Source organism: Rhea americana, unplaced genomic scaffold (assembly GCF_003343005.1).
Source record: "Rhea americana isolate MKP2758 unplaced genomic scaffold, rheAme1 scaffold_208, whole genome shotgun sequence".
Classification (NCBI taxonomy): Eukaryota; Metazoa; Chordata; class Aves; order Rheiformes; family Rheidae; genus Rhea; species Rhea americana.
In genome coordinates, this window is record NW_028186239.1 from 257,065 (window position 1) to 271,852 (window position 14,788).

General features: G+C 40.4%; 1 protein-coding gene across 1 annotated transcript in view; it reads right to left on the reverse strand.

Moving 5' to 3' along the window:
- Positions 1-8,810: 8,810 nt before the first annotated feature.
- Positions 8,811-14,788, reverse strand: part of NAALAD2 (N-acetylated alpha-linked acidic dipeptidase 2) — a 32,846-nt gene continuing 26,868 nt past the window's right edge. The window contains exons 17-19 of the mRNA XM_085304365.1: positions 13,302-13,383; positions 11,859-11,951; positions 8,811-10,187 (exon numbers count right to left, since the gene is read on the reverse strand). Coding sequence (XP_085160491.1) covers positions 9,998-10,187; positions 11,859-11,951; positions 13,302-13,383 — 365 coding nt within the window. The 3' untranslated portion in view covers positions 8,811-9,997. The remainder of the gene's footprint in view (positions 10,188-11,858; positions 11,952-13,301; positions 13,384-14,788) is intronic.

Here is a 14,788-nt window from a genome sequence, read left to right on the forward strand (position 1 = left end):
ACAGGGCGGGGGAGATGTCTTTCGCATGGTTGTCTGATTTTGCACATTCGTAAAACTTGCAAAAAATTTACAGAAATTTTCTCTGATCGCTTGTCTTCACACATTAGGTGTTTTTTTCTGAATGTATTCAATAAAATTCTTATATACTGATTGCTCGTGTTTATTTTTGACTTGCTTTGTTTTGGGGAGAACTTTTTGAATTTACAGTGCAATTGTTCCCCCCAAAAAAACCCCAAACTCCCAAAGTTCACTGGGCAGCTTGCACAGGTCAGTCTATTTAAGGGAAAATGTGTGGCAAAGGGTCCCCCCCCAGCCCCTTTGTTTCTTCTTACTTGTTCTAACACAGCCCAATCAAAAGAAACATAAAGTGTTGCTATCCGTTTGCATTGGCATGTCTGCTTAGATGGGGACTTGTCTTGCTCATGGAAACTGTTCTATCCAGGGATTTTGAGCTGTCACAAACTCCTTGGGATCGGAGGAAGTAGGTGGTACAGAAGGTGGGCTGTGTCTAAGGTGGTTGTGAAGCTATTAGRACTCTGCTGCTTTTTTTCTGTTTTTAGAGAGAGTAGAAAAATAGAGCTTTTCAAACTCCTAGCATTTCAGCAAGAGACAACGGATGGAATTAATTAGTTTGTAGGTGTTTTTACCAAATCTATAGATAGTATAATCAAATAAACAGTTACTCCACCAAATGATTGTTAGTCAAGCAACTTTGGTTTCACTGAGTTTGTCAACAAAACAAAGGGAAGGGACTGGGGAGATGGGACGATGAAAGCAAGGGGGACAGGCAGACAGAGTATGGTGCTTATGTACCTTTCAGGTAGGCAGGGTAAAATTCAATCCCTGTTCATAAAATCAGCATTTATCTGTTGGATTATTCAATGTTTTGTTTTCCTAACAGTGGTGGCATAGACGGGACTGAAACATGGCACAGCTCTATAACTGCTGTCAGCTATATACCTGCCTCCTCAGAAAGTTTGATGATGATCCCAAGCTGGGAGGASTGGCTGACACACCAGAGGGCTGTGCTGCCATTCAGAGAGACCTGGAGRGGCTGGAGAGCTGGGCAGAGAGGAACCTCCTGAGGTTCAACAAGGGCAAGTGCAGAGTCCTGCACCTAGGGAAGAATAACCCCAGGCACCAGTCCAAGCTGGKGGCTGACCTTGTGGAGAGCAGCTCTGCAGAGAAGGACCTGGGAGTGCTGGTGGATGACAAGGTGACCATGAGTCAGCAACGTGCCCTTGTGCCCAAGAAGGCCAGTGGTCTCCTGGGGTGCATTGGGAAGAGTGTTGCCAGCAGGTAGAGGGAGGTGATCCTGCCCCTCTCCTCAGCCCTGGGGAGGCCTCATCTCGAGTCCTGTGTCCAGTTCTTGGCTGCCCAGGACAAGAGAGACATGGAGCTACTGGAGAGAGTCCAGCGTAGGGCTACGAAGATGATCAGAGGGCTGGAGCACCTGCCCTACGAGGAACGGCTGCGAGAGCTGGGCCTCTTCAGCCTGGGGAAGAGAAGACCGAGGGGGGATCTTAKCAATTTGTATAAATACCTGAAGGGAGGGTGTCAAGGGGACGGGGACAAACTCTTTTCAGTTGTCCCGTGTGACAGGACAAGAGGCAATGGGCAGAAACTGAAGCACAGGAAGTTCCGCCTGACCGTGAGGGGGAATTTCTTCCCTGTGAGAGTGATGGAGCCCTGGACCAGGTTGCCCAGAGAGGTTGTGGAGTTTCCTTCTCTGGAGMTCTTCAAGGCCCTCCTGGATGCAACCCTGTCTAACATGCTGTAGGTGACCCTGCTGAGCAGGGAGGTTGGACTAGMTGATCTCCAGAGGTCCCTTCCAGCCTTACTGATTCTATGATTCTATGATTTGTAGTCTGAACGAACAGTTCTGTCTTTAGCTTATTAGATCAATCTATATGATGATTGCTTCTGGCTTTTTAGAGTGTATTCAGGGCCTTTTTACTGCTTTTGTGTGAAAGGGAGTATTTTCTTGAATTAAATACGTAGATTTTTTTTATTACCTACWTAAAAAACATTTCAAAAATTACTTCCTTGTTAATTATTAATAAAAGCTGCATTGCAGCCAGTCATTCAAATATGGCTGAGAGCATARCATTATTTTATAGCCACTAATACAAATACCTTTTTTCCTGAAGTGTGTATTTTGAATTTATCATACATATTGATACTGCAGACTATTACTGAATTTAATGCTAACATTAAACTAGACTAATGTGCTTCTAGCCCAGTATACTTAATGTAATATATTCCTTTTTATTGAAATTCATATTTGTGTATTAGAGGCAGAGTTGACACTGTGCACTTTTAGACTGAGAAAAATATTTTTAAGGGAATATGTTATAATCAAGTTAYATTGCTGTATACAAAAATATTAAACTCTGAAAGTTCTGTCTTGCTTTACAAGTRGCTAACATCAGGACTGTCTGCACCTGAATAAGCCTACAACAAAAACATTAGGCTCAGAATTATTCTTTAATTGTAGCTCTGTATCTGAGATGTCTGTCAGCAATTTTGTTAAGAAAATTATACTTTGATGGATTTATAAATTAAATCAGATACTTAAGCTTGCCAAGAACAGTTTGTTAATAATTGTAAAGAAGACGGAGGAAAAAAATAGAAGGTATTAGAGCAGAGTAGAAAACAACTTCATAACCATCGAGAGAGAGGTTTTTCAGATGTTTATAGGAAGATACAGTATGTTCTTAGAACATGTCTGAGATTAATACAGAGCAACAGCTCCAGTTGTGAATGATCAAAAGCACAGAATATTTTCAGATTGCAGTGTTACAGAATTATTTTTCCCTTGTCTTTATAAAAAGATTCACATCATTGCTCTGTTTGAGCATTTCATTACTTCTCCTTTTCTGTTACTTTTCCTTAATAATATTGTACTTCAGAACACAGATTCTCTGGGCAGAAATCTTTTAATGGTTGTTCATACTGCAAGTTTATTGCATTTGTTGTTCAAGCGTTGTATTGGTCAGTACTGCCTGAAAACCCCAGTGTGGCTGCGACTTGGAAAACCAAAACTGGCAAAGACGTCAGCGTGGTTGACGAGCAGTACTAAATGCGGTGCCCACCTCCTAAACTAAAGCACGTGTTGTTTTCATCACGTTTTGCATTAACAGTTTTACAGTCACATTATTTCAGATGTAATGTTAATGTTTTAGCTGAAACTGTTTCATAGGAGCGCTTAGGTAAAYCTCCCCTTTCCAAGGGTGTAGTGCAGTTGGCAGCGTTGTGCTCCCTGATTTCCCCTTAGCACGTTTTTAGCTATTCTTCATTGAAATTGTAAAAAAAAAAATCTGTAGAACAAGCACCAACCATGAAAGGGGTTGATAGATTTTGTCAAAGAATGGGTGCTTGCTTGTATGTCAGAGCTTCTCCATGCTCTGGTAACAGTTAGAGCGCTTTAGTGCAGAACTGAGTGTAATACCGTCTGAGAAGCAAGTGCTGAGTTTTGCAATTGCGCTCTGAATCSCACATACAAACACTGTCCTCAGCCAAGTAATCATCGGAATGGTAGCACTGCAGATGACAGTGAAATGATTAACTTATTGATAAATGTGGGGGAAAAAAAGACCAGTGGTGCTGAATTTTGCTAACTAGGGTGGTTTGAAAATGCTAGAAGAGAAAAGCTAGATCTGTTTCATCCATCTGATTTGTCAAGAGTTTGTACAAAATACAGAATAGCTGTTGTTATCTTTGACAGTTCTTTAAAAAAGTGAAAATGTTGGTCCCTCACCCAAGTAGTCTTTAAGTGAAGATTCCTCCTGACAGGTGATTGTCAGGGGGTAACTTTTGTAGCTTGGTAAATACAGTAGCAGGCAGCAAGCCTGGTTTTGTCTTGTCTGTCTGTAACAGCAATTTTCTAATGGCCAGATGGCTATTGCCTCGTTTGTTTTACTTTTGTATAGTCATATGGTATAACCATCATTTTTATATAGATCATAGTAACAAGCAACTACTATGTAGCATGAAATATTTATGAATCTGGCGTTGTGTTGCAGAGGAATACGAGGCTGATATCATAGCAGAGGAACTGAAAGCTGGGGGACGGGATGCAGTGTTACATGTGTGGGATGATTAGAGAAGGGGTGAGGGATGGGACTGGAGACCGCAGGAATATGAGCAGCTCACCACTGATCAGCTAAATAAATAACAATAAAAGCAATACTCAGCATGTGTAGGGCACTCTATATATAGTGTGGGGTTTCAGAGCAATGAAGTGCAAGGTGTAAAGTATTGGAAGAAACTATTCAAAGAAAGGCAGCTGTGATGAGGAAGAAGCTGCCATTAATATCACACTTTTTTGTCTTTGTGCAGAGCTTACTAGTCACTCACCGAAGCTGCCTCACCCCAGCGTGAACCCAACAACCTTAGGAAGCAATGGACTGATGAAAGCGTATTAAGGAAGTGTGTGTATAACTACCTTATCTGTTACTGAGAGCTTTTTCTGTAATAATGTCATTTTCATTTTGTTGCAACTAATTGTTTGATTGGACAATTAAGATTTCAGTTATACTAACATCAGATTTGACTTACAAGGAGTGTTTCCTTCTGCCCGTAACGGGACAGGCAGGGTGCTCGCGTTCTGCTCTGCCGTGGTGATGGGCGACAGCCACAAGTAGCTACAGCTTTTGCTGCCGTAGTTCTGCAAAGCTAGGAATGAAGCTGTTTCCTCYCGCTGAACTGTTGGCGGAAGACAGTGTTACAGACCAGGCGTGAGGCACTAGTGCCCCCAGGCTTGGATTGAAAATTGTGGAAAATTGTGGTTTGGGAGGAGGAAAGAGCTCAAGAAGGAAAAAGTGTTGCTTTTTCCAGGTGGGAGGTAYTAGTTCCAAGAATATCAGAAGCGAAGAGTGATCTCATCGAGAGCTAATTCTTTCAAAGCCTTTTTTCTTCAGTGTCCTCAGCTGGCGGTGTATCAGCAGCCTGGTGCCAACTGTTTATTGGTTATATAAGGACGTGTTGTTACAACAGTCACTGTGTCCAGCAGCTGTGGCTTGAGTTTCATTCTAAAAATAAAGCCATGTTTGGAGGTAACGTTCACGGCAGCATCAGCAATACGTCAGCAGGTTGCTGTCAGCAAGCTAGCAAAGCGCATCTGGGGAGGTGCCAGATAAAGAGCAAGTCTATCCGACACTCTCTTATGAAATGGTTTTTCCAATATTGCCTCTCRCTCTTTCCCTTTATAGACGGGTATAGCACGTGTTTGCACTTCGGCTTGGACCAGGCCCTACCACTCCTGCCCRGTAACAAGCAAACTGGTTCTGCCTCTCCGTTGCTGGAACTCCTCACCTCGTAAGAAAATGGCTGCACATTGYGGAGTGTCCTGAAGAACAACTCATAGATTTTTCTTAGATTTGGAAGAAGGTGTTGTAAAGGGGAAGGATTCRTCGGGAGGAACACTCTTTTGGCACTGACAAGCCTGATGCGAGCTGCCTGGATGCTGCGGATTGTAACGGGCAGAAGCAGGAAACAGCCCGTGTCACTGGTGGCCTAAATGGCTTAGGAGTTGTCAAAGTTCCACCTGGTGACTCTGATGTCCCTGCTCAGCTCTACTCAGAGCTTAACTCTCATACTCCATACAGTTAAATTACAGGATTAAATAGTAGCCGTTCTTAATTGGCCCTACATTTAGTCTCAGTGGTGTACAATGGAAATAGGCTTTTGTCTTAAAAGAGGCTGTTAACTAAATTCAACTCCTATTGGTTCCTCGAGGGGTAATGTCTCTATAGCAGGTGTTGCTCAGTGAGCAACACATTGCTTCMGTTTGGCTGAAAAGAGAATTTCATAGCTAGCAGAAGCAACAGCAAGTGAAATGAAATTTCCGTATTTAATTAGTGTTGTCTTTCCTGCTTTGCTGTAACGCAGTCCATAATGTTCACCTCCATTCAACTCTTTAAATGGTGYTCGTAATTGTATAACATTAAAACACTATTCCTACCAGCTGCAGAGAGCAYGTCCCCAGCTGCCTTTAATACCGTGTTGCCTGGAGGTTGCAGCTCTGCCTCCTTGCGGGTTCCAATAGTCGTGGCATTTTCTGGGAGGCAGGAAATGTCCTCGGTGACTTTCAGACCATGTCAACATCTTCCAGAATTTCAGTCTGCTGTCGTTTTCCTTAGGAATAAATTGTGGTCACAGTATAGCTCTTCTCTGCAGATACTCTTTATCACCTTCTACCGCCTTAATGGCACCACTCTGCTGTTTCTGCTCTCAAGCAATTTTGGTAGGTTAAAGTGTTTTTTGTTTTTTTCTTTTTATTATTTTTATTATTAAAAAAAAAAAAAGGTTGAGAGAAGAGCTATACCAAGAGAGCACAAAGTACTTCCTCAATAACCTCTCTGTCAGAAAYGCTTAAAGCAAGGTAAAAGACCAAAGCAGGTCCCTTCGTGTACATATGTTTTGTTTCCCAGACCTTCAGGGCCCTCTGAAACAAAAGTTGCGTCTGGATAAYTGGGCCTGATCCCTTTATGAATAGTCAGTTCTGCTTGCGTGTAGCTGGTCCCTCTTAGCTCACTTCTTGACTCGCCACAAGCTCCTGCAGCAAGGGGCTCCATGACGGGATCATGTGTTGTGCAAGGAGTCCCCTGCTGCCTGCTGCTCGCTTAGGTACAAGCACAGCAGGGACAGGGACAGGAGCAGTGTTACTTCCTCCACGGAGAGAAGGGGCTAATAGTGACGTTGAGTTACACAATGCATTTTATTTGTCATTACTGTTTTTTAAAAAAATGTAATTTTWGATAGATCAGCTGAAGCAATTTAAAAGTTTGACCTTGACTTGACAAATTGCTTTGGCTGAATTAAAAAATTGGGCAAGTCAAAATGCTCTAACACCTGAACCATACAGTTTTTGAGAGGAATTATGAAACTTCTTCAGCCATGGTCATCAGAAGTTGTAAGTTTATGGTGTATTTGCACTTCAGTCATCAGAACCCTGGGACAGGCAAATTCTAATTCTATTGCTCCGCTCAAGCAATTATTTGATGCCTGACTCAGCCTTGAGAAGGGGTGCTAAATAAATTACAGAGTGTTAAAGAGTGTTGAGAGAAGCACTGGAATCACTTGATCCTCAAAACTTTTCAATTTAATTTTCACAGGTATTGGATTAACTTAAATTTTTATTAAGCCTAAGATCTGCAGGGATTTTTGGGGATTGTTTGATTTTTATTTATTTAATGATAACATGTAGAAGAACTGTTTTAAATTACTACAATTTCTGGTGCAAAGGAGTGAGTGTGTGATTGAATTGTCTTATCATTTACTCTGAAAGTGATAAGAATTCAATCACAGGTAATACAGATAATAACATACAGAAAGGAGCATGTACATTATCCCCACGTTTTGACCATCACTGAACTGGACAGTTGCTACAACATCCTTTCCAAAAGCAAGACAAAGATATTTCAAGCTTCAGGGAATCTGAGATAAATAAATTTCTTGGCACTGTTCCCTTGAAACTAGTTCTCTGAGAGACCATTAGCAAAACAAATACCAAGTTTCATCCTAGTTTAATTTTGCCAAATTGCTTTGTAGTCCTGGTCCAGCTTTAATTGCTGAAAGTGTCTTTTCCTTCCAGCTGCAGGATTCACCAATTGCTTCAGTCAGGTTGAGTGAATGAACCCAAGTGTAGACAYTGCATAAACAGAGTTTGCAAAGGAGAAAGTATGTGATGCAGTGTTACCTGTTTGTAAGGAGAGCCTGAAAAATTCCTAAACACGTACTGAAATTACAGGCAGCTAGAGATACACAAATACTGCAGCTCTTGGCCTGCAAGACAGCTGTAAGTTGCTTTGTTGCCCATCCACAGAAAATGAGATACTACTGACTACAGCATTGAAGGCAATTTCAGCTCTGAACAACTGATCCTTTTGACACTAAATATTTGGGACTTTATGGAAATCAATTAGTAAAAGCCATTTATAAGTGCAAGATTTGCTTTTTTGTAAGGCTACGGGTATCACCCTCCCATTGTAGATTGTAGTACAGGAAAGGAAATGTATTTAAGCTCTTTCCTATACTTTTCAGATGTAGCAGATATTGTGATGATTCATAGATTATGGTTCTCAGTTACACAGAGGAGAGGAAGAAAGCAATAGATTCCAGCTCCGTGTTCACCCTGATGTGAGTTGTAATCGCTTTCTAATACTTCAAACAATGCACAGAGATGCCAGGAAATAATATATTGTTTTGCCTTTTGCAGCTTCAAGGTGATGGCACAGAACTGTTGAAACTAACTTGCACTGAGGAAGTATGCTTTACTGGTGAAACACTCAGCTCACTTAAATGGGAGAGATAAAACACTGGCTGCAGAAGTGTTACTTATTTCTCTCTCATGTGCCTAATGCCTGATTTGCAGAAGGGAATTCTAACAGTAAATTAGGAGCCTAATTTCCATAGATACACAGCTGTTTGTGTTTCAAAAAGGCTCATTAGAAACGATGCCAATGAAAGGCTGTTTTCTTGGTAGCATTTTTCCACAAACCAACTTCCTAAAGGGCTGAACTATAGTAATTTCTGGTTTCCTTGGCTGAATTCAAGACATTGTTTGAGATGGGAACAATTCTTTCTGCAGCCTAGAAGCAGTTATATGTCCACTGTTCTGTTTCTCTAATTCTGTCCTTTTTTTTTACCACACCTTTTGTACTCCCCCTAAACAAAAAAATTATTCTCACTATGGCCTGCTGCAATTTATGGTTGTGAAAAAAATGCAATATATTTTACTTAAGACATGAAATTGGTTATTACCAGTTCCCACAAATTAGAATGCATTTAATAAAATTTTATGCCATTTTATTAGTTGCAAAACAGATGGATAGGTAGTACACAAAAGTCAACTGAACAATTTTTTTGTAAATTAAAGAGTTTTGTACTACTATCATTTTAATGCATTTGAATTTCTCCTTGAATGTATATGCAGCTCCTAATGAAAACTTACTTCTGCTCTTATCAGAAGGCAGAACTACTGCATGAAATCAAGCCTGAAGCAATCAAAAAAGACATGCTGCAAATTCCATTCCCCTTTTTGCACAGCCAACACTAATATCACCCTGTGCAGTGACAATGTCCTCCATCTCCCTCAGTTGGAAGGTGACACCTCTGCGTGAAATAGCAATAGCACTCCCAGGGAAAAAAGAACAACAGCTGCCACTGCTGTGGGATTAGTGAAAGTTTCAGAAGGAACAGAAAGATCAGTTCTGTTATCCCCCTAAGTCTGTGATTTCTGAAGTGCAAATAAAGCAGGGAGGTGCACAGTGATTTTCACAGGGGTAGACACTTAGTGTTCAAGAGTCTCTTTGTAAAATGCAGAGAAATCAGGTTTCTTCAAAAAACCAGCTGTGTTCTCTGATGACCAGGCATGTCTAGTAGCCCTTTTACTCCCTTCAAAAAAAGGGCCTCTACATATATCTATATATGTGTATATGTGTTTATTTTTCAAGATAAGAAAGCAAATGAGCCCTCACTAGCCCTACTGAAGGGGTTCTGAAATGAAGGAATGGCTTCAGTGTCTTACATTATAGAAGTCATCATTAGAAGAAGAAAAATATATTTGCTGAGCACTGATACTTTTCTTTGAAATGTTTGCTGTTGATCATTGCTATAGATGATAAGATTTACAGACACCTATGCAAATAACTGGTTTTGTAATTGTACGTCCAAAAAATCAAGACCTCAAAATCAGCAGATCCTTCACAAAAAATCTAATTGTGAACTAATTGTTTTTTTTCCTCACTAAAATTTTGCTTTCATCTAGTGTTTCTCTTAAAGCTACAGTTTTGCCAGTACTAGAGAAGCAGTAATTTCTAGCTCACAAATCTCTGACACACAAAGCTCTTGCTCATCCTACCAGAACATTTGCATGTATTCAGAAGGCTGGAAAGAAGTGATAGGTAGTTAGAAGAGACTATGTTGCTACAGTAGGACCACTGCAGTGAACTTTAGACTTTGCTATTTGCCTGAGCTTTTCAAAAGCATCATCCTATGCTACTTCTTTCAGTGTCCCTGCTGCTGCCTGCACTGTGAATGCTGCAATGGAAATCTGCCTCTTCACTTCTTCCCAGGCTCCATGCTGATCTGCTTTGTTTTCAATATCAAACATGGCATCATAGATTCCTGGGAAGGACTCTCCGGCGTACTTGTTGTGACTGCTCGGAGCAAAGATGACATGTCTGTGAGGAAAGAAAAAAATCAAGGTACAGTAAATAAAAATAACCTTTAACAGAGTGCATATTCATTGCAGGGAATGGTGTAAATCTGTGTGCTACATAGAGCAGCTAGGAATCATATGAAGATCAGCACTCACTACAGGAAATCCAGGGGGACCAATCTTTAAAAAGACAGCATGAACCAACCCTTAGGATAAAATCTATAGGAAAGGGGACAGATTTAAAACAGATAGCCTTCTCCCTGGAAGAAGCACTGCATTTGTCTGTTTAGGAATGGAGCCATATTAAGCCTTTGCAGAGGTGAGCTCAGTGCATCAGTTGAATGAACATGGCAGTTAAGTAGAACAGGGAACAAACCCAGTGATGGGCTAAGTAAAGTGGAACAGAAGCCTCAGAAAATAACTAAACAATTGGAATGATGCTAGGCAGATCTGCAAAAGGAATGTGAAAAGAGATTAAAAAAAATAGAGGAAGATATTTGAGAAGAGCATGAATTCTACAGATCTCTTAGGTAAGAAGTGATTATACTGGAACTAAAGTGGGCAAAAACATGGTTTAATTTTGAATTCATTTTTTTAATGAAAGAATATTTGCAGCCCTATTCTTAAATTGTTTTGGCTCATATGAAGTAATAAAGCACATTTACATCATGTAAAAGATACCCCCAAATCAAAACAAATACTAAAACTAAATTAATAAATACAAGCTAGCCCCCCTCCCCCCAAAAAAAACAACCTTTGACCAGCTCTAAATGATACCCTAACACCAAAGGGAGAAGAACTTCTAGAAGAAAGAAATATTACATTCTTCCAAAAGCATGAAAGACAATTTATCTTAGGAAGGGGATGACTCTGAATTCTATATGCCTGAGGGACTCCTGACTTGTTGTGAAAGCCATCAGTCAGTAAGTCAGATATATCTGGTCATTAGGAAAAGGGGGATACTGAGTAAAATGAGGTAGTCACATATCTGACACTGAGAGTTAGCTTCTGTCAAGTGCTACTGATAAATGCACTTATAGAAAGTGCACCAGTGTGATGCACCAAACATCATCATCATTCTCCAGGGTGACACGCTTGGAGAGAGAAAATGTAAAGGAAAGAATAGCCAAGGACTTCAGCTAGTAGGAACAGCTGCAGAAGCAACCATAGCTGGGAAAGATGAGACTCTGCAGCACTGCTTTAATGGGCCTTTATCAAGGCTCTAAGGTGACTCAAAGGTCACTCTCCTCAATCTAATTTCTTGACTTCTCTCTTCACCTTACCCTCACTACAAAACTGTTCTTATTCTCTTTTCCTTTTTACTGAACTCTTTTCTTCTTTCTTTCCAAATAGTTGATTTGCTACTGAATCCTTACTTGGTACAGGTTTAAAAGAACTAGTTATAACAGAACTGGTACTACATACTTGCAAATAAAATTCACTGAATAGGTTGGCTAATAAATATAGAYTGGCAGACCCAAGAATGGGAACTAGGCATTTCAAGGCTGATGTAAGCAAAGAGGTCTCCTTAGAGTTTATAAACGAAGTTCTCTACTCACTGGGTTATGCCTAAAATAGAATCTGTCAAGCTAAAAGGCCTATAAAGCAGTTCAGCTGACCAGCCAGTCAGGGTGAGATTGACTTAGCAAAACATAGTGCCTCAGACTGTTGGTTATGTAACTTGTTGCCTCACCTGTAAAATTTCCTGCCCGGTAAGCCAAGAGGATCAATAAAAGCTYTTTCTACAAACATCAACTGATCGTTCATGATTCGCACTGCAACTGGACTGCAGAAAACAGAGACAGAGAAATTCACATAGTGAAGAAATACGACTGYTCAGTTTAATTCAAACACTTTTCTTTGAACAGAAAAATGATTAAAATGCATTTTGCAACAAGATGAGGTTTTGCAAACTGAAATATTCAACACATGCTATACTAGTGCATTAGGATTTCTGTGTTAAGATTCAGGGGTTAGGTTTAGCTCAGTTRGTTAGARCGTGGTGCTAATAACTTGCCAAGGTCAYGGGTTCRATCCCTGTATGGGCCACTCATTTGAGGGTTGGACTAGATGACCTCCAGAGGACCCTTCCAACCTTACCAATTCTATGAYTTGCAAAATTCAACTGCAGGACTTCATGGGCATGATGTGAAATGAAATGGGAGACCTTAGGATAGCAACAGAAAGTTACTTAGTACTAAATGGCACTTGGAAAATCCTGCTTAACAGGAGTGGACAGGAAGGGTAGGATTTAGGTAAAGATAAAGATAATCTGGATTCARGTGTATCCCTGGAAGCCAGATAAGTAAGCTCCCACCCCATAGAGCAATGCAGYTGACCAACCAGTAAGGATGGGAKTCAGCTGCCTAAACATAACTATCTGGTACCGTAGTGGGTGCCTAGGAGCACGTGGTCTCCAGGCACTGCACCTGAAAGGTATGGGAGTCYCATAGAGCCCATAGGTTTAGAAGCCCCATGTGGACTTCTTGGACATTCTGGAGCATTATCCTGTTTCTTTAAGGATGAACTAAGTCACCCACTAGGCTCCACTGACTGGGCTGTCTAGATCTCAGTGTACTGAGATATGAATAGTGGTGTCACCTACAGCAAGTATAGGTGTCTAAATAGAGAGCTCAATCCCACTTTAACTTGTTCCAGTACCTGCTGTTCCATTTAGTATAATAATTTAAATGACAAGCTTATAATAGTAATAAGCTCTTCAGCTGATACTTTCCATCATCAAAGGCAGAATTCATTTTAGCAGATTATTATCTRTCTTAGAGTTTGAGGACTCTAGTCTATGCTAGTCAACTAAACTCCTTGGGTAGTYACTGGAACGAGAGGTACTGCTCTGGGTAGCTAAGGCAGATGTGATGAACTGGAATCAGAGCAACTAATCATATCAGTAAGATGACTAAAAGTTGAGCAAGGAGAAACCAGAAATGCAGACTATACTAAAAGCAAATCCTGTAGTCCTCTCTCAGATGGACCTAGCACTGATTTCAGTATGTCTTTTTGYCTTCTTTTCTCTAGCCAAGGTCTAAGGGCTTCAGGAATGCCCCTGGACAAGGAAAAGAAAAACGATAGATGGAACAGTATTAAAATGGATATATATATTTTCTTCAGATTCACTTACTCATTCATGTCAACTTGTTCAAGTCTCCTATGAAACTCAGCAGCAGCCTTTGAGAAATTTGCCACAGCGGAAAAAAGTGAATCTAGAAAAGGAAAGATATTTGACAAAATTTCAGAGTATTTGCTGAACCCCATATATCTTTTGGTTGCCCAGTGTTGGGCAGGAGGRGATTAATACTTTTCTTAGTGTTGCTATAATTCTATTAATTTTGTTGTCTCCTAGAATTCATTAGTTTCTCTAYTGCAGACTTATAAAGAGCTGCACTATTAGCAGTAATATACAAAGACCTTGAGCAACTATGCCAACAACAAAGTAGAATACTTGGTAAAGCTTTCTCAGGTATACATCTGGCCTCTCCCTGACAAGGAATTGACAGGTTGGAATTGCAAGCGGAAAACGCTGCTGTTTCATTTTTAATAAAGTGATGCACTGCAGTGTTTAGTTAAAGAAATCTGACTTAGACTAAAAATTCTAGCTCTTCCCCCAGGTTGTTCAAGGACAGTAGGATTTTCCTTTTGGAACACCAAACATCTATTCATATCACACTAGATGAGTATGATATGCATATTAAATTAACAGAGACATAAAAGAAGTGATTGTCATAGTGCACAACAACAGCCAAGGTAGCTTTAAAGTAGTGAAGGCACCAGCTGCCACATGTATCAAAAAGTCCCATGCTTGCTCCATGCTTGCCCTGTAGAGACTACAAGGTTGCCTTGCCACAACCTTSTGTACCATCCCACAGTTCTGCTATTCAAGCCTCAGGATTTTGTTCATTAACCCTCATTACATGCTAACATGGTTAGCAGGTAAATTCASTTGCTTTTTCCTCCTCTGTCCTTAGTAGTATATCCAAGCCCTGTGTACCAACCTAGCCAAAGAAGCAGAACTTTCTGCTGATAGCAGCTGTGACAATTTTTCTGTGGAAGGGTCTGTTTGAAATAGACCTGTGAAAAATGTCAATTTCTACAATTAATTTTTGTAGAACAAGGTGGACAGTACGRGGAGAAGAATTTCTGCCCTTACCAAGAACACAAGTCCATTACACAGAGGGAAGTTTTACAACTTGGACATTTTCCCCACAAGTTTCAGAAAACTTCAAATAAACCAATGTTCCATCTCTTTGATCCTACAAGAACATGTCACATATGATCAGGTCATCTCCTACATCTAGTTGCTTATGAGCAACCATGACCTACAAATGTTTACAAAGTCAACAAACGKTTTTAAAAAATCACTTAGGCTCTCTGTTCCCAAGACCCCTCCTGAAAGCTGCTCTACAGTTTCATTTGCTCTTCTGATTTCCAGCAAAATTACTCATTCATCACCACTTTAAACTTATTTGTTCTTGTATTAACATTTCTGTTTAGTTTACATGATTTTAGGCACAGATTTTACCCCTGCAACCTGTTTATAGATTGCAGTATTTAGAGACCAAGGTTGCCTTGTGAGAGTGAGGATTTCACATTTGTCCACAACTGTGCATT